At 45.5% G+C, this 25,000-nt stretch overlaps 1 protein-coding gene across 3 annotated transcripts in view; it reads left to right on the top strand.

The window, feature by feature from the left end:
- Positions 1-25,000, top strand: part of pik3r3b (phosphoinositide-3-kinase, regulatory subunit 3b (gamma)) — a 135,081-nt gene that overhangs the window by 6,564 nt on the left and 103,517 nt on the right. Inside the window, exon 2 of one of the 3 annotated variants that reach the window (XM_030791386.1) lies at positions 23,778-23,788. The exons of the other annotated variants lie outside the window; for them this stretch is intronic. Coding sequence (XP_030647246.1) covers positions 23,778-23,788 — 11 coding nt within the window. The remainder of the gene's footprint in view (positions 1-23,777; positions 23,789-25,000) is intronic. 3 annotated transcript variants of the gene reach the window in all.

Raw genomic sequence — 25,000 nt, forward strand, 5'->3', positions numbered from 1 at the left:
CACCCCTTAATAGCACAAAGACATTTAGACACACGCTATATATATGATTACATATCCTCTAAATGTGTCATTGAACTGGACTGATCCTGGACAGTGAGCGTGTTGTTGGAGTGTGTGTGTGTGTGCGTGTGCGTGCCAAGCCCTGTGTGGATGAAGTGGTGTGTTTGTCAGATGTCTTGCTCCGTTATTCCAGCCTCGGCTCTGCCCAGTTTTCCACGAATCCCAGGAAGGGCGAGAGCACGGTGTTCCGCTGGGGAGAACAGAGCTCCATAAACCTGCTCACATACGCCGCCTCAGAACCAGCCTTTTATATTCAAAGCAAAAAAAAAAAAAAAACAGAGTAAAAAACAGAAAATTGGAGTAAAGGTAAAACCCTCTTAAACCTGCCCCCTCCTCCGTTTCTTAGAAGCCATTTAAAAAGAACCAATAAAATGATGTTGTCTGTGGCCTGTTTTATGTACCCTGGGCCGGTGCATGTTTAATTCGGCCTAAAGCCATGCAGTAAATTTGCTGCAATGTAATTTGACTGGTGCAACACCCAGGGGCATAAAACGCGACTGAACGAATTGAATATGGACACCCTCTTTCTTTTTTTTTTTTCCCTCTCCCTCCTCTGTGTGTCGTTCTGTGAGTGAGCATTAGTTTGCTCTCTTGGCATTGCCTGGGCCAGGGATGGAGTGATGGACACGTGTGTGTAGTCTGTTCTGTGAGGGGAAAGGCATCTCTGTCAGTCATCACTCTTACATAACACCCAACTGCCCTGACCCTGGCCCCTTGTGAACCCCAGTTACTACACACCCCCAAACTAGAGTTACTACACACCCCCAAACTAGAGTTACTACACACCCCCAAACCCCAGAGTTACTACAGAGAGTGTGTGTGTTTGTTAGAGAGAGAGGGGGGGGGGTACACACACAGGCCCAAACGTCTGTAGTGTAGCTAAACTGAACTATAACACCTTAACTTAAGACTGTAACTAAAATAGGAGAGAAGATCCCCTTAAATGCGCATTAACAGCCCAACCAATCACATAAAACCATATTCACTTCTTTTCACTGCTCCGTGAAGGATGAAGCAGAGAGAAGAGTGTTAATCCATTTGGGTCAGATTACAGGAGAAAAGAGATTTTTTTTCCCCTCTGACTGAGATTTAATGTGTCCTTCCTTTACTGTGTTGCTCAAACTGCTCTCACTCCTTTCTCCTCAATGCCAGCACTGTGTGTGTTTGAGTGTGTGTGTGTGTGTTTGAGTGTGTGTGCGTGTGTGTGTGTGTGTGCCCGCGCGCTCGCATGCGTGCATGTGCCTGTTTTGTGTGTGTGTGTGTGTCTGTGTGTGTGTGTGTGTGTGTGTGTTAGATAAGGATACATTAAGACCAACCAGTTGAGGTTAAAGTGGTGCAGCTGTCAGTGTGTTTGAGGTGAAAGGAGCCTCTGTGTTCAGAACCCTGGGCTGCTGGGTTACGGCTGTCTCTCCTCTCCTTCTCTGGAACCATCTGCAGTGCACTGGCACACGCATGCTCAGAGATATTCTAAAAGCCCATTCCTGCTCCTAGTCCTGCTCAGTGAACCAACTCACACCTCTGTCTTCTCAGTAAACCTTTTAATATCACTCTGATGCAATGACTTAATAATGTGTTTTTGTGAGTGCATCGTGTTACCGCCACGTGTTTTGAGTTTGTGTAACTTCTTTATAATTAAAATGGAAAATGTGAGACATGACGGTGGGTGGTGCATTGATTCACTGAAGACAAAGAGAGTCTCTCCCACTCAGCAGAAGATGCCTGTCCTGGTTCTTTCTCCTTTTTACCCTGTCTTTTACATGCGTCGTCAAAATGTCGAAAGCGTGCAAAGCAGGTTGCTGGGCAGCTGTACTGAGTGAAGAATACTTCAAACTGCTCTTTAACCGAGCTCTTCTGTTGGCCAGAGACAGCTGTCTACCTGCCCGCCCGACTTTCAGCCCTCAAGTTAAACAGTAGCTCTCTCTCCATCTCCTGCATTCTCTTTCATGTGCAGTGGAAACTTGCGTCAGCTCCGAGAGCGACAGCGGTGGACGAGGGAAATTAATGAGGCGTCGGTAAACACAGGCCCGAAGAGTCCCGTTGACATAGTTACGGCTCTCTTTTACCTTGGCCCTGTCCTGCGTTTGCTCTGCCTCTTTTAGAGATGGCTGGCTTGTTTGAATTTCCTTTCTCCGTGGCCTGAAACATGTCTTCTTCAAAAACATTTCGCTCAAACTTCGGGGAGGATGTCAAATTCCAGGCTGAGGGAATCCAAGGACTTCTCCAAAGGACTTCTGCAAAGCTTCTCTGAAAAGCCCAAACACATATGGGAGCAGTCTGTGCGTCTCAAAACAGAACCGTAACCCACAGTAGCCAGGGCTACACACACACACACACACACACACACATGCAGTAGCCCTGGTAAACAGACGGGGTGCTGAAGAAGGCAGATCAGGTTAAGCACACACTGTCCTGTACCTTCACCAGCAGTTGAGCTCAGAGCTTATGATGCCGACAGATCCATTTTGGTTTTTATCTGACAGTCTGATAGAGGTTCTCACAGTTTGATTCACACATACCCTGTCCATTGGCATCATACACTGGACTGTTAATGATTTTCTCTGTACTGTGAGGGAAAAGCCAGTGCATGGGGAGGAATACTGCAGAGCAGGAGTCAAGAACAGACTCCTCAAGATCCAAACCAGCACAGGAGCCTTCAAGGCCCAGGCCCAGACCAGTTTCAGCAGCTCCTGGATAAGATCCAGTCCAAACCCAAGACTAACTACAAGAATGATGGGTGGGGCAATTATAAACAAAAAATGAAAAAGGAAAAAAAAATGTTTGCTACTGTCTACTGTAGTATGATTTTTATACACTAATCAGATGCGTCTGATGACTAGAGTGTATATGGAAACATAAAAATGTGTAGCTTTTACAAAAAAACATGCTTGTAAATTGTACTGTGAGATCAAAGGCCAGTCAAGTGGTCACACTGTGAGAGTCGTAGATCAGACAGAACTACATGCCTGTCATCATAATTTAGACACTGATTCGGAGCTTTCAAACTGTCATAGACATATCATCTTTGTTTTACGCACACACACAAAAATCTTTGATCAATATAAACTGTATCTAGCAAGCACTATCTTGTCCTCATGGTTCTGCAATAGGAATAGGAATTTTGAGTACGGTCAAAATACTGATGTTCTGTAAGATCATATAAACCAATACCCAGAACCAGAACGGGACTCTGCAAAACAGGCCAGAGCCAGGCTGAATTTGTGTTGTGCTGAGAGGTCTGAAGACATGGTCTGTGAGGTCAAGATGCCAGCCCTTTTGCAGACTCAGGGGTTTTTTGTTGTTTTATTTTTTTTGTTGTTGTTGGTTTTTTCACTGGCTAAGGTTAATTCATGTTTTGGGGAAAAACAAACACAAACACAGGCTTTGCTGCTCCACTGACACTGACATTGTCTGAAGGTCAAATGTTTGCTGCAGTAGGGCTTCGCCCTCTCCCCACAGCTGTGACATGTTTGTAACACCACATGACATTCCTTCTTCTTCTGTTTGTCTTTCTGCTCTCTCTCTCTCTCGCTCTCTCTCTCGCTCTCTCTCTCCTTCTCTGCATTTTGACTTGCTTTTTTTCTTCTCTGTGCTATCTTTAGCCATTCCCTGAGGACAGCCGTAGTGACATTGGGGATTTTTGGGTGATCTTTTTGCACAGATGACGTCAGACACAAAGCTCGGTAGATGCTTTCCAAGTGCTGAGAGTCAAACCAAGCTCACTATAATCAGAGAGAGCCACCTCCGTTATCAGTTTTCTCATTTTCCTCACATCCCACTCTCTCTCTCTCTCTCTCTCTCTGTCTCTCTCTCTTTGTCACTCTGTCTCTCTCTCTGTCTCTCTCTCCCTGTTTCTCTCTCTCTGTTTCTCTCTCTGTCTCTCTCTCTCTCTCTCTCTCTCTCTGTCACTCTGCCTCTCTCTCTGTCTCTCTCTGTCACTCTGTCTCTCTCTCTGTCTCTCTCTCTGTCTGTCTCTCTCCCTGTCTCTCTCTCTGTCTGTCTCTCTCTCTGTCTCTCTCTCTCCCTGTTTCTCTGTCACTCTGTCTCTCTCTCTGTCTCTGTCTCTGTCTCACTCTCTCTCTGTCTCTCTCTGTCTCTCTCTGTCACTATGTCTCTCTCTCTCTGTCTCTCTCTCCCTCTCTCTCTCTCTCTCTCTGCATGATGAGAACTGCGTGGTCATGGATGGAAATGTGCAGGTCTAATAATCTTCCCATTCGTCTGCCCACACACACTAATGACCACTGACAAAGCACCGGTACAGAACTAACTTTGGATTAACAAAACTGCTACTTTTTGTAAATACTTGTCTTTGTTTTGAAATTTCACTGCTTAATACATCTCGACATGAAAAATGTGTTGACCTAAACTCAGACTGTTATTTATAAACAGTGCTGGATGCTATAAATAATGAAAGGTTAGACAGAACCAGAGGTGAATTCTTTTCATTTGTGAGAAATTATCTGCTGTGGTTCAGCTCTGATCAACGGGGTCGGGGGATGAAATGCTTAATTAACGGTTAGTTTAGTACCTGAGCCTAGATCATTACGGCGCTCTGTTTCTCTTACGCAGCACGTGTACGGACATTAGATTAAAACAGTGCTGTGTAGAGTTAGAGTCAGAAACATATTGGGTTACTGGAGTCGGAGTAAAATGTAGCCTGATGATTCACGTTGGCAGTGATGAAATGCCTTGTATGTTGTGTGCTTTCGGTCAGTATAGGAAATATAATTAGTCTAATTACAAATAGAGGAGCCGGAGTCTGAGTCAGAGTTGGTGACACCGTAAATTGAGGAGTCAGAGTCAGCGTCAGAGTCGGAGTCAAAGGTCTGGTGTACCGACTGCAAGTCCCGGATTAAAACACATCAGAGTGGTCAGATGGAGACCATGGACTAAGAATAAGCTGTGTCATTTTTCTGTTTTCTTGCTGGATTAGGGCCTTTTGAAACGGACTGCTCTGGAGAGTGAGGTCTCCTCTGGGGTTTGTCATGAGCGGAGTTCTCTCCTCACTCTGACATGTTCACAGAAACGCAGTTGGCCGCTGCTTTGTTTTTAATGCGTGCTTTTCCAAGCTTGGACCTGAACTGCCCTTGAACCGTTCCAACGGGTTTGCACACTTTTCCCCAGCTCCTTCACCCTCTTCACTTTCCCACTCCCTGTCAGTTCCTCCCTCTCTCCACGCCTCCCTCTGTTTGGCAGAATGAACCCTGTTCTCGGTGATGGGGTCGTGGTTGTACCTTTTCTCTTTAACATGCTTTTGATGGATGGAGAGTTTTTTACTCTCTGACATTATACACAGCTTGTTTGGATGAGGGTTAAGAGATGGGGTCAGCTCCAGCTCTGCCACACACATAAACACACGTACGCACACACACGTAAACACACACACACACACACACGTTAACACACACACACACAGACACACACACAAATTTGGTTCCTTTATTAGATCTTTTTTTTTTCAGTAATGTTTGAAGCGTGAGCCGATCTGTGTTCTCTGGTCTGTTTGAAGGAAGAATTTTAATGAAGAAACACTGCTTCACATCTGTGCAATCACAGCCAGGGAGCCCAAGGAAAGTTAGAAAAGTTCACCAGAGACTTCTCTGGGAGAAATACGGTCCCTTCAGAAGGGAACCTGGAAAGGAAAGAGAGCTGTGTTTGACTTGACCCCCCCCCCCTCTCTCTCGCTCTCTCGATGAATTATGAAACGTGGTTTTTGGTCCATGTCAGGAGTTTGTTCCCGTTGGCAAAGGAACGCACTAATATTGACTGGACATAGAGTCTCAGATGTTGTTTTGTGGTGGAGCAGAAATCAAAGTGGCTTCTACATTAATCACAGTTTAAGGTCTATTTCAGACATGAATCCTGCCCTTTGGTTTCTGTTGTTGAATCTCTGTGCTCAGTGACAAGTCTCATTGCGCTGGATTATTGATGCCTTTGGACTTGACATGATCACTGTGTTAGAGGGACACTCCCAGATGAGGTAAGTGTTGGCCCTATTGACAGACTGCACCAGCAGTCCCCTACGCTCAGCCTGGGCTGCACTCATGGCTTGAGTAAATAAAGAGCAGCTGCCATGGCAACGGGGGAGGGGGGGGGGTCCCTGTGGAGTGCAGCACACTTGTGGCCAGGGTTAACAGACTGCTGCGGACCACATGATTGCAGGCTACACTAGGCTCAGGCCCCGTGTCGTTGGCCCCTGATTGGTCCCATTTTGGCCAGTACAGAAAACCAAACAAACTTGGGCATCGGGTTTGGCCAGTGTTCTTACTGGGGGAATCTCAGGCCTCAGCACTTGTCGTTGGTCTTTACTGGGGGAACTCCCACCACTGAATCCCTGGCTGGGCCTCAGTGGGCATTCGCGCTACAGCCCAACGGAGTTTTGCTGTCCACTCTATAAATGATCTCAGCAAATGATAGCAGGTTTCGATTAGGGTTTCTGAAACTGATTTCTGTAAATATTTATTTTTCCTGGCTAGTAAATTGTGGTGCGGGGAAATGTACAAAAGTTTGGGGTTTTTTTTAGCGTTACAGGAAGGGTTTTTTTGGATTCGTTTCCCCAGGATTACCCAACAGTCTGGTAAATTTCCTTGGGATTATTCATCAGCCGGGTAATGGAACTAGTGAACTGCAGTTTCTTTTAAGTCCTAATTTAAAAGTGTAAAATTCAGGCTCCAAAACAAGTTGGTCTGACATGAGATGAGATCCCTTACAACGTAAAGACCGCCTGATTTTGAGTCTACCTCTGAAAATAAAAACAGAGAGAGAGCTAACCAGTGAGAGTGTGAGTGAATTTGCAATATACTGTCCATGAAGGGGGTGAATCTTCTCCCATTGACTTCATCTGCTCTCTCTCTCTCCCCCTCTCTTTCTCTTTCTCTTTCTCTCTCACTCTCTCTCTCTCTCTCTCTCTCTCTCTCTCTCCCTGTCTCTCTCTCTCTCTCCCCCTCTCTCTCCTGCTCTCCCTCTCTCTCTCTCTCTCTCCCTGTCTCTCTCTCTCTCTCCCCCTCTCTTTCTTTGTCTCTCCCTCTCTCTCTCTCTTTCTCTCTCTCTCTCTCTCTCTCTCTCTCTCTCTCTCCCTCTCTTCCTCTCTCTCTCTTTCTCTCTCTCTCTCTCTCCCTCTCTTCCTCTCTCTCTCTTTCTCTCTCTCTCTCTCTCTTCCTCTCTCTCTCTTTCTCTCTCTCTCTCTCTCTCTCTCTCTCCCTCTCTCTCTCTCCTGCTCTCTCTCTCTGTCTCTCGTCATGCTCTGGCACTGGGAGCGAGAGGTTACTGTCAGTGAGTATTAGAAGGTCCATAAATCTTCCCTTTCTCTATGTTCCTCATATTTTCCTTTCTCTTGTAGATTTAATTAGACGGCGATGGAAGACTCTCTTCATTTGCTCTCAGCCTTTTCTCTCTCTGTTTCTCCTCTGTCTGATTGCTATTCATACCAGACTACCCACCTTGGCCTTCTTGCTGTTCTCAGATCTGCTGCCAGACTTCCATAAAAGCTCTTAAAGACAAATGTACTGTTTTTAGATGCTTGTCTGATTGCTTTAAGTTTCCTTTGGTTTTTTTGTGCCTGCCAAGAGAGCACATTTCACACCTCAGGTTAAAGACACCCCTGTCATGTCTCTTTATCCATTCTCTCTCCTCTCATTTGACGGCACCAATCTTTACACATCTGCAGAAAACCCTCATCATCCTCTGTGTGAAAATCGTGAACCTGTTGGGCTTTTTTTCTCCACAGAATGACAATCGAGGACTAAATTGGAGCGCTCTCTCTGTCCGTGCGCCCACGCGTGGGTTTTTCGGGGGGACGTAACGGCGCTCTGATGAGGGGTCTCTCTGAGCCACGCTTCACTGAGCAGACTCTCACCTGTCTGATAAAAAAAGACTCAAGGCCATTATGTGGATCAGACAGAGGGAAAATTATTCCTGTATCCGCTAAACTGTGAAAGACGACAATTTAGTGCTCAGACCGGCAGCCCTGCAGAGCGCTGCCAAGCAGAGTGGTAGAGGGGCATTAGGGGTATTTTTGGTGAGGAAGAAGAGATGACGAAGCTCGTGGACAGGAATGGCATTACCTGGCATTCAGGTGACGAGCAGCTCTTAAAACAGGACGAGAAATTCTCTGCCTACCTGGTCGTGGTCGTTCTATCACAGTTGACTCGCTTTTTTTTTTTTCAAAACGTTCTTCAACTTTTTCATCTATCCACCTGATTTTTCTCAGGGAGGCTCTAAGTAGCTCTCTGGTATCGCTGTGCACCTCCCCTCACTCTCTTTCTCCATGTCTCTCTTTCTCTCACCCCCTACAGAGAGAGAGAGAGAGAGAGATCATCGTTTTAGCTTTGGTGCCTCCCAAAATAGAACTGCGGTTCCTTGGATGAAGCAGGGAGTGTAGCCCGAGCCCATCCTCTGCTGGGTCTCTTTCTTTGGTAGAAATGGGGGCATGACAAGGCGGAGTAGAGAGAGAGACAGAGAGATGAAGGGATGGGGTGGGGGGGCTGTTAAGCCTCTAGGATGGAAAGTTCTCAAAGGCGGGAGGGGGCTGTCTCTTTTATTTGAGAAAAAAGGAGCTGAATTTTCCCCGCTGAGTCTAAAAAAGTGATGCTTAATCGAAACTTTTGGGCTTAATTAAAGAACCTATGGTTTTACTATTCACTGCTAAGATGTGCCCGGGAGGAGAAAGGGAGCTATTTTGGAGAACTTTTTTATCTTTTCAGAACCCCCCATTGTAATCTTCCTCGTCCTCCTTTTCCTGGTACCCCACTGTGAAGACATCTTACTGGAGGTATAGTGAACGGAGGAAAAAAAGACCCAAATGTTTGGGATTCTCTCAGACTTCTTTAATTGGCTTTTGTAAGTTAGTTCACTGGCTCAAGTTTCATATGCATTGAAAATTAATGCACTGAAATATAGAGATTTTCTTTCTCTCTCTCTCTTTTTTAATTTCTCCCTTTTGTCTTTGGTATCCATGGTGAGGGAGAAAAGCACAATCCTAAGCCAACCCGACCCTGACATGTCCTATGCTACACCTGAAACTCCATTTTCCACATTATTAGCTGTGTGGTTATGTCAGGTGATAAAACACATGCTTTTGAAGAGGAGCAGTACCCAGCGAGGGTTCGCCGATACAGAATAGGTTGTTACTGACATACACTGAGGAAGAGGAGGAGAAGAGCAAAGAGGAGAGGAGGTCCCCAGGAGACTAACTTACCCAGTCCAGATATTATTAAAAGAGCCCCAGTGGCTCATGGGAAAAGGTGCGGGCCAAATGGCTGGCGGCTCAAGCCTGCTTTGTGTGCAGAATCCTTCTGCGGCAGTTAAAAGGTTAATCTGTTAAAAATAAACAAATAAATAAATAAATAAAAACTCGGTGCCCAACACAATGCATGTTTTACTACTAACCACCTGAGCCCTCCTTGTCTGCTTTTTCTATGACCAAAAATGACTGAAAACTACTCATAGTGTACACCTAGACTGGAGGTTTACACATTCACTGCCTCTGAATCCACTGGAACGTCTTGTGTTTCATCACTCACCTTCCCTTGGTAGATAAGCACATTCAGTAACTGTGTCATGCGCACACACTCACACACAGAGACACATGGACACATGTGCACACACACACAAACACACGCGCGCACACACACACAAACATACACACACAATTCACACAAGTCATACAGAAGCAGTTCTCTGAATATGACAGTAAAGCTGATTTGGAGCTGTGGTCCTGTAATCTGACCCAAAAGGATTAACACTTCTCTCTGTTTTGTCCTTCACTGAGAGAAGTCTGAGCAGTGAAAAGAAGTGAATATGGTTTTATGTGATTGGTTGGGCTGTTAAGGGACATTTAAGGGGATTTTCTCTCCTCTTTTCTCTAAATCAAAGAATAATTTATGGATCTTCACCCTGTTTGTGTATGTGTGTGTGTTTGTGTATGTGTGTGTGTGTGTATGTGTGTGTGTGTGTGTGTGTGTGTCTGAGCGAGAGAGAGAGAGAGAGAGGGAGATAGAGAGAGATTGTCACTACACTAAACTAAGGTAAATGCCAGGATTACTGCAGTGTTGTATAATACTGCCCACACCTGGGTGTTTTTCCCGGGAAAAGGACCTAGATTGCACAGATGTGGATCCACTTGCTTTAACTGAGTTGAAATTAGATAGGTGGACAACTTGTTACGAAGACATATGAGCCTGATTTGAACATGGCATTTGAACGTGGCTGTCCCATCCTGTCCTGCCCTGTCCTGTCCCGTCCTGTCCTGTCCTATCCCGTCCTGTCCTGTCCTATCCCGTCCTGTCCTGTCCTGTCCCATCCTGTCCTATCCCATCCCGTCCTGTCCTGTCCCATCCTGTCATATCCTGTCCTGTCCTGTCCCATCCTGTCCCGTCCTGTCCCATCCTATCCTGTCCTGTCCCATCCTGTCCTGTCCTGTCCTATCCTGTACTATCCTGTCCTGTCCTGTCCTGTCCCATCCTATCCTGTCCTTTCCCATCCTGTCCTGTCCTGTCCTGTCCTGTTCCATCCTGTCCTGTCCTGTCCTATCCTGTCCCATCCTGTCCTCATCCTGTCCTCATCCTGTCCTGTCCTATCCTGTCCTGTCCAAATTTGAGAAATAGCCTGTATGTTATCGCCTGCCAGGCACAGAGCTGGCCAGTGATAACACTAACCTCAAATTCAACCCAGGCTTTCCTGTTTTCCCTTGCCTGTATAAGCCGACCCCTGGGCTGGATAGATCAGTTATTATTTCGGTTATTAATATCAGATGAATACAGAGGCATATTGAGGTTGTTTTTTCTGAAGACAGAGAGAGTGGAGTGAGGTCTTTTATTTCCTATTGCGATCACACTTAGCATTTAACCAATCTTCACCACTGTAGAACATACCACCTAAGCACAACTTGAAGTGTGTGTGCGCGTGCATCCGTGTATGTGCCTGTTTGTGTACGGGTGCAAATGCTTGCGTGCTTGTCTATGTATATGTGCGTGCTTGTGTGTGTGTATGGGTGCGTGTGTGTGTGCAATTATTATTGTCCTGTCTTTTTCATGTCACTCTTCTAAACCCCCCCCCCCCCCAATTCCCATCATGTTAATTGTCCTGTTGTCACTCCAGCAATATTTATCTCTTTCCCACTAATCCTCTGTATTTCATCTCATCTACCCCTCCTTCCACCTCTCTGTCCTCCTCACGCTGTGAGGGGAGGGGAGGGGAGAAGGAGAGCACTGATGTCCATCATCCTACATCCTTTGTCTGTTTGGATGTGTGTCTCTGTGAGCGTGCGTGTACGTGTGTGTGTGTGCGCGCGCTTGTGTGTGCGCACGTGCGTGCGTGCAAGAGTGTGGGTGCATGTGTGCGCGCATGTGTGTATGTGTGTGTGTGTGTGTGTGCGTGTGCTATATTAATTATTCAGAGCCAAACTGTACCAAACACCATCTTAGCCAGCCTCTCTCTCTCTCCCTCTCTCGCTCCCTCCCTCCCTCTCCCTCCCTCTCTCTCTCTCTCTCTCTCCCTCCCTCTCTCTCTACAGTGGACAAAGAGACAAAGAAACACATGCAATATGACACAAAATGAGCTCCAAAAAAACCTGTAATCAAAATACCACTGAATGTAACACATGTTATTCTTAGTTGCACATAGCTTTGCAAGAAACTGTCAATTCTATTCAATAATATGCATTTGTGTTTTTAAAGAAGAGTTGAAAAGAGTGTAGACTGTATGTTGTTAAAGTATTACTTTGTGTGATGTTGTTTTGTTAGTAATCCTGAAGCCCACTCAGCGGTGTGGATAGGATCAGTCATTACCATCCCTTTATCCATTAGACTGCACACATCCGTGTGTGTAAGAAGCTATTTTAAAAGATGCTGATACCACACACGCACAAGCACACACGCAGTTATACACATGCTTTCTCTCATGCACACAGACGCACACACACACGCACATGCATGCATGCATGTGCACGCACGCACACACACACACACACACACACACACACACATTTATGCACACTCTCTCAACCTCACCTCTCTTTTGCTCTTTCTCTCTCTCACACACACACACACACACACTCACACACTCAAACACACATACTCTGTGCAGAACAGGCATAACAATCAATTAAGGGCCATTTGTTTATAATAAAGGTCCCTGAATGTTGCAGACTGTTTCCTAACTGACTCATTAGTGTGAGAGAAACACCACACACACAAGACCCAGCCATGTCCCAATCTCCTTAGGACCATCATCCTCTATTAATTACACTAATATCTTTATACGCTTATCATATCAATGAATTAAACAGAATTCACACTTATATGATACATAGACCATACGACACATTTACACGTGATGTTTATAAAATCACCATGGCAACCTGAGTGACATGGATCTGTTTATGTATTGCTGTTGACTTTTGTTAAATGCTGAAAATCATATTCATTTGCTCACCAGGTCAATACATATCAATCCACCATATGGTTGTTTTTCAGACGCCCAGACTGTGGTTAGAACGTAGCCTGTACGGTCTCCCATCTGAAAATGATTATGATTTTATTGTCCTCTGCTTACGCCTGTAGAGGGAGAGGATGTCGGAAAACTTTGAAAGCCATTTTGTAATTGTATCATACGTTATTCATAAATCATCTTATGCTGTAAGTGTAGCATCTTATACTGTAAGTGTAGCAGAGCTGAGGTTGTGTGAGTATCTGAAGCTGCTGTAAACACATCTCAGAGATATGAATGTATATATATACTCTCAATGCTTGTCCTACTGGTCTCCTCTTAAAGAGGGAAGGATGCTAGACAGACAGACAGATAGACAGACAGATAGATAGATAGATAGATAGATAGATAGATAGATAGATAGATAGATAGATAGATAGATAGATAGAGAAAAATACGAAATGAGAGAAGAGAGAGAAACAGAGAGGAACAGAGAGAGAGAGGAAGAGAGATCCTCCTGTGCTTCTGTTCGGCATTTGGGAAAGTGTGTCATGCAGATGGGATTTTACTGGACAGAGTTTAACGTATGCTGGGCAGGGATTTTACTGGACAGAGTTTAATGTATGCTGGGCAGAGCTAGCGTGATGGTTGTGAAGAGCTTAACACCTCTTTGTCACCAGCATAATGAGTTTTCTAATCCATTAACTCCTCTTTGCTTCACCAGCAACTCTCCTCTCCACAAGTTTCTCTGGACACACACGCAATGCTCACCTCACGCAGATATAAGCCTCTAACCCCAGCCCAATCCAACTCCTGCTTCACTTACAGTCTAAATGTATGGAGGAATAGTGAATACTGAAAACCCATAAAGACCAGAGACTCAATCTCAACGTGCAAACTGGACAGTTTTAATGGTTTGACCTGACTGCCAGATGGATTATCAGGCTTTTGTGTGTGTGTGTGTACATGTTTGTGTGTGTGTGTGTGTGTGCATGTTTGTGTGTGTGTGTGTGCATGTTTATGTCTGTGTGTGTGTGTGTGTGTGTGTGTGTGTGTGTGCATGTTTGTGTGTCTGTGTATGTGTATGTGCATGTGCGCGTGTGAGTGTGTTTGATTCATGATTCATGCACACCTGCACTGGGACAGGAAATCTCATATCCAGAGTCTAGATGAATATCCCTCAGTTTGGGGATAGTTTAAACAAAGAGAAGCTGGGGGTTTGACATCTGGCCTCTGTTCTACCGTCGTTTTATTAAATGGGGTGAATCCAGGCTGAATTAGGCCCCTGATCACTGGCATAAACACCCCCTCTCCTCCTGAGAGCCCTGACAAACACACACACGCACACACAAACACACTCGCGCGCGAACACACACACGTAAACACATCCACTATGAAAGAGGGAGCGATGCTCTGTAATGAGAGTTCAGAAGAGCTCAGGGGCAGGAGTGAAAAGAGAGAGAGAAAAGAGAGAGAGAAAAGAGAGAGAGAAAAGAGAGAGAGAGAAAAGAGAGAGAGAGAGAAAAGAGAGAGTGAAAAGAGAGTGAAAAGAGAGAGAGAAAAGAGAGAGAGAGAAAAGAGAGAGAGTGAAAAGAGAGAGAGTGAAAAGAGAGAGTGAAAAGAGAATAAAAAAGACAGGACGGAAGATTTTGTTCCTCTGGCCTGGGTCCTTTAATCTGGTTTAGAGGCAGTGCTTTAATTGGCTTATCGCTCCTGTGGAGAGAGAGAGAGAGAGAGAGAGAGAGAGAGAGAGAGAGAGAGAGAGAGAGAGATGTTTGGTCTTGACTACAGGGCAGTGTGGCACACACAGCTCAGTGCTCTTCGTTCTGTAAATCACTCACTGTCTTTGAGGATGTATAGAGTACAGGCTAGAGAACTCAGGAGTACGTGTGTGTGTGTGTGTGTTTTATTGCAGAGACTCATGGCCATAGCTGCACAGAACTTTCTGCTAGTACGCACACCGAACACACACGCACACGGACATGCGCATGCACGGGCGCACGCGCACGCTCACGCACACACACACACACACATACACTCATATGCATACACATGCACAGATACACACACACATACATACACATAGGCACAGACAGAGCAGGTCACATATGGGCATAGTCTCTTCCTTACCCCTGTGTGTGTGTCCCTGTTGTTTACATCTGTCACACAGAGAGAGAGAGTGCTGAGCACAGAGGTGACCCATTGTTTTCTCAGCACCACAGCGCTGTGGGAAGTGGAGGCAAAGGTGTGTATACATGGTGTGTAAGCGTGTGTGTGTGTATGCTTGTGTGTGATGTCTTACTGTCTCACTTAACCCTCTCTGTAACATTTAGCCTCCACCCTTTACAGAGACCTGTAACAGCATATATCAGGCAAAACTACACAAAACAATGAAAACCCCAATGAATGATTTTTCTTCACATTTAAAACCTCTTGTTCAATAAGGTATCTGTATTGACAGCTGACATGTCTGTTTTGGACCAACGTGTGGACATTTCTGGATCACTGAAAATGAATGTCTTATTGTGTGGTCCATGTCCTCCCTGCTGTTGTTCCGGTAGACCCTGAGCTGAGTTCTGTTTTAAAGTTGCCAAACTGTTGTAGTCCTCTTGATGTGCACCCGGGCTGTGAGATGGTAGGTTGGAGCAGGCCTGAGTTCCTGGTCTAGTCTGCAGAGATTTAGAGCCGGGTAAGTCAGTGGTTTGTTGTCTGTGTAGCGAGTGGATTAAGGAGTGTTAATGGACTCTCATTGGTGCTAATGACAGCTAAATGGATGGGGTGTGAAATAATGTGTTATTGTTGGATTAGCATAAATCAGACTGGGCTGTAGCTCCAGCTCTGACACATGGCTGTGTTTAAACATGGAGAGATAGTAATCTGAGACAGACGGCGGCCTTAACGGAGAACTGCCTCAAACTGCACGTCCCCCCGAAAACGGCATGTATGCCAAAGGTCTACTGTACGTATGTGTGGTTTAATATGTATGTAAATAAGCCTGGTTGTCAGACACAGCCACTCACAGTAATCGTGGATGTCCGTGTGTTGTCTGCATCCTCTTGGGCTTTTTGATACAGTGGTGTATACACCTTAGCGTGTGTGTGTGTGTGTGTGTGTATGTGCAGATATTTTTGATTCTATCAAAGAAAATGCATTTTTGATCTGCATACATCCAGATACTAATCCACATGCAGACGCATACACATACACACACACTCAAACACACACACACAAAACACACAAAAAAAAAAACAAAAACAAAAAACACACACACACACACACACGCACACACAAATACGAGAACATACACACATACCACATACATACACAAACACAAACACAAACACACACACACACAAACACAAACACTCTCAGACACACACACACACACACTCTCAAACACACACACCCACACACACACACACACACACACACTCAAACACATACACATACAAACACCCTCACACACACACACACACACACACACTCTCAAACACATACAAACGCGCACACACACACACACACACACACACACACACACACACACACACACTCAAACACATACACATACAAACACCCTCAGACACACACACACACTCTCTCAAACACATACTCACACATACAAACACACTTACATATTTACTTCCATAATAATATACTGCACTGTTCAGATTATCTATTACCCCCCACCCACCCATCTCTCAAAGGATTTATGATTAAATAACAGTTAATGACATGCAGGCAGGCAGGATTCCTGTCAGATATGATCTGAATGAAGGAGTGAGTGACTGATGGATTGACATCACTGCATTATCCAATTAGGCTTGTCAAGATTCGATCTTACAGTGAGCTTGTTTTCAGCAGAACCCGTGTTAATGATGTGAATGAGAGGAAGGTTTTAGCGCTGGTTTTAATGGATGCATGGACTGTGTTCACTCCTGTTTCAATAAAGTCTGAATTTCACTCTGTGTGTGTGTGTGTGTGTGTGCAGTGTATGTACGTGTGTGTGTGTGTGTGTGTGTGTGTGTGTGCAGTGTGTGTACGTGTGTGTATGTACGTGTGTGTGTGTGTGTGTGTGTGTGTGTGTGTGTCTGTGTGTGTGTGTGTGTGTGTGTGTGTGTGCAGTGTGTGTACGTGTGTGTATGTACGTGTGTGTGTGTGTGTGTGTGTGTGTGTGTGTGCAGTGTATGTACGTGTGTGTGTGTGTGTGTGTGTGTGTGTGTGTGTGCAGTGTATGTACGTGTGTGTGTGTGTGTGTGCAGTGTGTGTACGTGTGTGTATGTACGTGTGTGTGTGTGTGTGTGTGTGTGTGTGTGTGTGTGTGTGCAGTGTATGTACGTGTGTGTGTGTGTGTGTGTGTGTGTGCAGTGTGTGTACGTGTGTGTATGTACGTGTGTGTGTGTGTGTGTGTGTGTGTGTCTGTGTGTGTGTGTGTGTGTGTGCAGTGTGTGTACGTGTGTGTATGTACGTGTGTGTGTGTGTGTGTGCGTGTGTGCAGTGTATGTACGTGTGTGTGTGTGTGTGTGTGTGTGCAGTGTATGTACGTGTGTGTGTGTGTGTGTGCAGTGTGTGTACGTGTGTGTATGTACGTGTGTGTGTGTGTGTGTGTGTGTGTGTGTGTGTGTGCAGTGTATGTACGTGTGTGTGTGTGTGTGTGTGTGTGTGTGCAGTGTGAGTACGTGTGTGTATGTACGTGTGTGTGTGTGTGTGTGTGCGCAGTGTGTGTACGTGTGTGTATGTACGTGTGTGTGTGTGTGTGTGTGTGTGTGTGTACATGTGTGTGTGTGTGTGTGTGTGTGTGCAGTGTGTGTACGTGTGTGTATGTACGTGTGTGTGTGTGTGTGTGTGTGTGTGTGTGGGTGGTTATTAGTCATGGTGAGAGGGAGTGTTTTGGAGTGTGCGCTCTCAGGCCTGTGTACATTGAAAGGACAACAGGCCAGGACCCAGTCCAACGCCCACACCAGCAGCAAGAGAGAGAAAGAGAGAGAAAGAAAGAGGGAGTACAGAGTTTCCATGACCTCATCTGCAACATGAAGATCCATATGCCTACGCACACACACACACACACACACACACACACACACACACAGACATGCACAGAGCTGATAACTTTTATCTCGCTCTGCTGAAATGTTGTGGTGTAACCCACACACATGCACATGCATAGCATTGAAGGCTACCTGGGTGTCATACAAGGCGACTGTTAGCTGTTTGAGAACAGGAGTGGAGAATCTGCGTCCCCATAGACTGGCTTTGTCACCGCTGCACTCTGCTGATAAGCTTAATTACATTCACCAAACACAGTGTGTAGTAGTGAGCCTACACACTGGAGATGGGAGAGAGAGAGTGGCCTGAAAGAGGTATAACCTGTCCCACTGGAGCCAACCTGATTCTGGTACACACGAGCACAGAGGTATAGAGAGAGAGAGAGACAGAGAGAGAGAGAGGGACTGTCTTTGCTGACGAGAGAGAGAGAGCGAGAGAGGGAGAGAGACAGAGACAGAGAGAGGGACTGTCTTTGCTGACGAGAGAGAGAGAGAGAGGGAGAGAGACAGAGACAGAGAGAGGGACTGTCTTTGCTGACGAGAGAGAGAGAGAGAGAGGGAGAGAGACAGAGACAGAGAGAGGGACTGTCTTTGCTGACGAGAGAGAGAGAGAGAGGGAGAGAGACAGAGACAGAGAGAGGGACTGTCTTTGCTGACGAGAGAGAGAGAGAGACAGAGACAGAGACAGAGACAGAGAGAGGGACTGTCTTTGCTGACGAGATAGAGAGAGAGAGAGACAGAGACAGAGAGAGAGAGAGAGACAGAGACAGAGAGAGGGACTGTCTTTGCTGACGAGAGAGTGAGAGAGAGAGGGAGAGAGACAGAGACAGAGAGAGGGACTGTCTTTGCTGACGAGAGAGAGAGAGAGACAGAGACAGAGACAGAGACAGAGAGAGAGAGAGAGACAGAGACAGAGAGAGGGACTGTCTTTGCTGACGAGAGAGAGAGAGAGAGAGAGAGAGACAGAGACAGAGAGAGGGACTGTCTTTGCTGACGAGATAGAGAGAGAGAGAGACAGAGACAGAGAGAGAGAGAGAGACAGAGACAGAGAGAGGGACTGTCTTTGCTGACGAGAGAGAGAGAGAGAGAGAGACAGAGACAGAGACAGAGAGAGGGACTGTCTTTGCTGACGAGAGAGAGAGAGAGAGGGAGAGAGACAGAGACAGAGACAGAGAGAGGGACTGTCTTTGCTGACGAGAGAGAGAGAGAGAGAGAGAGAGACAGAGACAGAGAGAGGGACTGTCTTTGCTGACGAGAGAGAGAGAGAGAGGGAGAGAGACAGAGACAGAGAGAGGGACTGTCTTTGCTGACGAGAGAGAGAGAGAGAGAGAGAGAGAGAGAGGGAGAGAGAGACAGAGACAGAGAGAGGGACTGTCTTTGCTGACGAGAGAGAGAGAGAGAGAGACAGAGACAGAGAGAGAGAGAGACAGAGAGAGACATTCCTTGTATTTCTGTTGTTTGTTGTCCTACTGCAGCTGTCTTAGTACCATTCTAAAATCTCTGTATTTAAAACTGTATTTATCAGCCTGTGCCCTCAGTCTCTCTCTCTCTCTCTCTCTCACACACACACACACAGACACACACACAGCATATAATAAAAATACAGGTAAATAAAACATGTTCACATTTTCTCAGACTAAACCATACTCTTCTTTTGGATAAAACCATGTTTAAAGAAACAAAACAAAACAAAATAAAACATAAAAACAAACAAATCATGACCCAAAAAGCATGCTATAATACTTATATAACTACCATATAACTACAATACTATAATGTAGTGTGTCTCCCATGATTTCCCAGTAGCAAACACTACTGTCTTTCCTGTCTTTCCTGTCTCTCCTGTCTTTCCTGTCTTTCATCTCCACAGGTCCTTCCCTTTGTTCTCATCCCTCCTTCACCACTCAGTCTCTTGCACTCCTCTCTTCCTTCACGCCATTCCTCAGTGGTTTTTCCTTTAGCCTCCTCAGCTCCTCTTTAGACTCCTGTCTCTTGTGTCTTTCCTGTCTTTCCTGTCTCTCCTGTCTTTCCTGTCTCTCCTTTCTTTCCTGTCTTTCCTTTCTTTCCTGTCTCTCCTTTCTTTCCTGTCTCTCCTTTCTTTCCTGTCTTTCCTGTCTCTCCTGTCTTTCCTGTCTCTCCTGTCTCTCCTTTCTTTCCTGTCTTCCCTGTCTTTCCTGTCTCTCCTGTCTCTCCTTTCTTTCCTGTCTCTCCTGTCTTCCCTGTCTTTCCTGTCTCTCCTGTCTCTCCTGTCTTTCCTGTCTCTCATGTCTTTCATGTCTTTCCTGTCTCTCCTGTCTTTCCAGTCTTTCATCTCCACAGGTCCTTCCCTTTGTTCTCATCCCTCCTTCACCACTAGGTCTCTTGCACTCCTCTCTTCCTTCACGCCATTCCTCAGTGGTTTTCCTTTCTTCTGGGGGCTCTTTTTCCTTTAGCCTCCTCAGCTCCTCCTGTGCTCATCACCTTTTCTTTTTAAACACCTCCTTCTTTCATCTCTCTCTCTCCCTCATTTTTCCTTCCATTCACTCTTTCATCCTTATGTTATTCATTGGTCTTTGGTACTCATCATCCTCTTTTTCTTTTTTCTCCTTTTTCTGCACCTCCTCTAGTCTCTATTTCCTTTCCCTTTCATTGCCTCCTCGCTCCCCTTTCCTCCTCCTCAAATCTTCCTTTCAACCCCCTCCCTTGCTTCACCTCCCCTCTGGTCTGCACCTCACCTCCTCCAGTTTTTTTTTTTCATTTTATTTTGTTTTGTTTTGGTTTGGTTTGGTTTGTTTTACATGATTTTAGGCTCAGAAGTGAACAGGCATTCAATCCTCTATGTCGTCTACTCCATATCCATTTTAATTTTCCTGTTATATTTTAACATTCACTTCAAACAGTCCAGTCCTTACTGAGGAAGAAGCAGAGAGAACACTTTTGGCCTAGTTCTTCTGACAGTTGGACACATTCACTCAAACCGGGTTAAAAGTCTCTCTCTCTCTCTCTCTGGCAGCTGAAAACTTCCCCCTGCATCCATGCAGCTGGAGGAGGACAGAAGGTGGGTCTCTGGCACTGTTCTCTCTCCTCTGATGTATGATGTTCTTGCTTTCATAAACTTACTGCTGAACAGTCCAGACTCCCAGGAGTTATCTGTCCCCTGTTTTTCTTCCTTCACTTCCCTCTCATTCCAAGAAGCAGTCTCAAACAAGAAACCACATTATCTTGACTCATGACTTTTTCTCATCACTCATTCACTTTGTTCTTCTCTCTCTTTCCTCCTCTTTCTCCTCCCGGCTCTCTCTCTCTCTCTCTCTCTCTCTCTGCCAGTAGAGTTCTGTCTCTGGCTTAAATATCCTTGACCTGCTGTTTTTTCTGATGTTTTTTTTTACTTTTCTTATTTTCATTTCAGTGCTTTTCTTTTTTTTCCCTCTTCCATTCTCACTAACCCCCACGCAAACACACACACACACACACACACACACACACACACGCACACACACACACACACACACACACATACACACACGCACACACACACCCACACACACAAACACACGCGCACACACATACACACACACGCGCGCACACACACCCACACATACAAACACACACGCACAAACACACACATGCATACACACACACACACACACAAACACACGCATACACACGCACACACACAGACACACAGACACACACACAGAGGTATACACACACGCACGCACGCACACACACGCACGCATACACACGCATACATTTTCTCACTCTCCCTTTTCCTCCTGATTAAATGGTAATATTCCACTTTCTCCTCCATTCTTCCCCGGGCCTTGACTTGGAGACGAGAGATAAACATGAAATATGGGCGAAGAGAAGGCTTGAGAACATCTGATAAACATGTCTTCGCTTTTCCATATTTATTAGCTCATTTTGACCACTGTGTGTGTGTGTGTGTGTGTACACATATACACTCACAAGCACAGCTTTATGCACACTCACACGCACAGATACACACGCTCCCTCACAAACATAAATATACACACACAGCAAGACTGCAGAATTACATAAACAGGATAATACACACACATGCATGAATAAACACATAGATATATACAAACACACTGCAACACACACACACTCACACACACACACACACACATTGAGACTCTCTCTCTCTCTCTCTCTCTCTCTCTCTCTCTCTCACTCTCTCTCACACACACACACACACACACACACACACATTTCTCTTTCCTTTGCTCTGCCATTTAAGCACAAACACATTTTCTCTCACACTTAGTCATCCTTTCTACACACACACACACCTACACACACACACACAGACACACACACAGACACACACAGACACACACCACATACACACACACACACACACACACACAGACACACACCACATACACACACACACACACACACACACACACACCACATACACACACACACACACAGGCTGGATTTGGCAGGACAGGGTGTTAAAAGCGGCAGCTGTCTCGTGAGTTTGCTGCCCGTCCCAGAGCAGTGCCAGTCCACAGATTTCTCCCACCCAGAGTTGACTGGATGAAACTGGTGCTCTTAAAAAAAAAAACCACACACACACACATCCAAAAACATCAATATTTCAGAGCAGGCCCAGCTTATATAACAGACCCTGTTACAGAAACTGTCCTTTCCCCATCCTCAAACAGACCCAACAGACCAACAGACTCTCACTCACACAGTCAAGACATGACAACGGGATGTCCTCTTTCATCTGTCCCTCAGCCTTCTCTCGCTTACTGCCCCCTGCTGTGTAACCCTCTCTTTTACATGCCTGTCTCTCTCTCGCTCTCTCATTTGTAGACTGCAGATGTTGTAAACTCCTCTGTAAGACTCACACTCATTTGTGGTTCTGAATATGGAAATTTCCACTTCTGTTCTTTTCATGTTCCTGCTCTCTAATTCTCCTCTCGTGTCATTCTCTCTTTCTTTTCGAAACCTGCCATCTTTAGCGTGCACTGGAATCAAAGCAAGAGTCCTTCTTTTGTTTTATCTTTTTTTTTTATCTTTCCTCCACATTTATCTGTACTCGTCTGACATCCAATAAGTCTGTGCTGCAATGTGTGTGTGTGTGTGTGTGTGTGTGTGTGTGTGTGTGTGTGTGTGTGTGTGTCCCTCCTGGTCTTATCACAGTCTTCACAGTCTTTAATCAGAGCAGGAGTTTCTCTGTGTTTCATAGTCTGAGTTCCTGACACGTCCACTCACACACACAGCACACTTCACATGAAGCACACTGAGGCACAGACACACACACACACACACACACACACACACACACACACACACACCAGTCACAGACACACCTTCCATGAACAGTCTCTCTCTCTCTGCCTCCATCTCTTTACTGATAACTGTCCTCCTGAAATATCACAGGACCCCTGAGAGATCCACTGCCACTTCTCTCTCTTTTTCCCACATGTTCTGTTCAATACAGCCACAGGGGAGCAAAGTACAACAGAAAAATAGTAATGTGTGTTAGTGTATGTGTGTTTATGTGTGTGTGTATATATGTGTGTGTGTGTATGCGCTTGTGTGTGTGTGTGTGTGTGTGCGCATATGTGTGTGTGTGTGTGTGTGTATACGTGTGTGTGTGTGTGTGTGTGTATGCATATCTGTGTGTGTGTGTGTGTGTGTGTGTGTATGCATATCTGTGTGTGTGTGTGTGTTTCTCTCTCTGTGATATGTGTACTCCTCTGCCTGATGGAGAGAGCGGCTGAGGCTGAGGCAGGGGTCAGGGGTCAGGGGTCAGGTCCTGAGAGAACAGGCAGCTAAGTGAAGACATATAGCAAGTATGGGAGAAACTGGGGTATATGGAACAGACTGAACGCCACTGAGAGTGGACAGAGCTCTGTGTGTGTATGTATGTATGTACGTGTGTGTGTGTGTGACCCTAGTAATGCAGGTTATGTCTTCCATCAGCAAAGCGTCTACAGCAGGGGGCATAGAGGTCAAGGGTTAATGGATGGTGCCGTCCTCGCTCTGACAACCCAGTAATAACCGAGAGAGAGCAAGAGAGAGAGAGAGAGAGAGTCAGAGAGAGAGAGAGAGAGAGAGAGAGAGAGAGAGAGTCAGAGAGAGAGAGAGAGAGAGAGAGAGAGAGTCAGAGAGAGAGAGAGAGAGAGAGAGAGAAAGTGAGAGCACCAGACAAAGAGTTACTGTGCTGCAATTCTCTCTTACACACAAAGCCCGGGAAAGAAATCAACTTGAGAGAGGACAAAGAGCAAGGGTGTCACATTGTCCAGTGTGCCTATGTCAGACCTCACGACATAAAATGGTAGAGTAGCAAGTCCTCACATGGTGTAGCTATTCTACCACCGTGAAATGTCATCTTTGATATGCCTGCAGTCCACTGATCCATTCTTACAGTGGTTACCTGGTTACTTCAGGTTTGCTGCAAGTCACAGTCAGTGAGAGGAGGCATGAAGGTGTTTGATATGAGAATTTCTGAGATGCGTGCCGATTGGACACGTGAACGCAGTTCTAACACTTGTTTAATGTAAGACTCAATAAGAGAGTTACTGTTCACACACTGCAGCAGATTCCCAAGGTTGAGTCTCTGCTAATGTGGATTCATGTTCACTGCCCCCCCCCCTCTTTTTTTTTTAACTTGGTCAGCATAAATCGCATTTTAAGGAAAGCGACATTAGTGGTGATGAATGTGTTTTATGTTCCATTAATCACTACCATGAAAGGTTTGAAACGAGAGAGATTCTTCGCTGGTTCCCTCTGTCTCTCTTTGTTTGCCATCCGAGTCGCACAGAAATGATTTATGGGCCTCGTCGTTTTGTGTGACTCGTACACCCCCACTCTGAAAAGAGTTCCACATGACAAAGTGAAATGCACAGAGTATTTGATTTCTACACGTGGAGTAATTGTAACCACTCATACGGGGAGAGATTCGTTCTTAAGCCGAAGATCTCTCGGGAATTCATCAGACAGGGTGTTTGCATTTACACAAGTCCGATAAATTAGTGCAATGGTATAGCTACTATTAAGGTTATGGCTGAAAAAATGGTTTTGCTGTGTGCTTTGGGTGTTTTTCCCCAAGGATGTTTGCATATAGAATAATAGGGGCCCTTTGAAAAGACGGGGAAAATGTTGTGACACTTTCTTTCGTGCACACGATCGTCAGTCAAAAGTTGCTGAACGTGTGAAGTATAAGTGAGACATTGAAGATAAAATCGATTTTGGTGAAGTTGCTTTAGGTCCACCTGGTGTCTCAGCTTGAGCTGGCGAGGCCACCAGGAAACCAGAGTGGGTTCACTGTTTGCCTCCAGTGCATTGCTGTGATTATAAAATGTCATTACTGTGATTATAAAATGTATCGGCAGAAAGGTGTGATAGATTTGTCCTTTTTAGAATGTTCTCTATTTAGAGGCAAGTGAATTTAAACAAAAGTAGCATTGTCCAAGAACACAGTTCCCGTTACAGTCCTGTGCACTAACACA

Source organism: Chanos chanos, chromosome 14 (genome assembly GCF_902362185.1).
Source record: "Chanos chanos chromosome 14, fChaCha1.1, whole genome shotgun sequence".
Classification (NCBI taxonomy): Eukaryota; Metazoa; Chordata; class Actinopteri; order Gonorynchiformes; family Chanidae; genus Chanos; species Chanos chanos.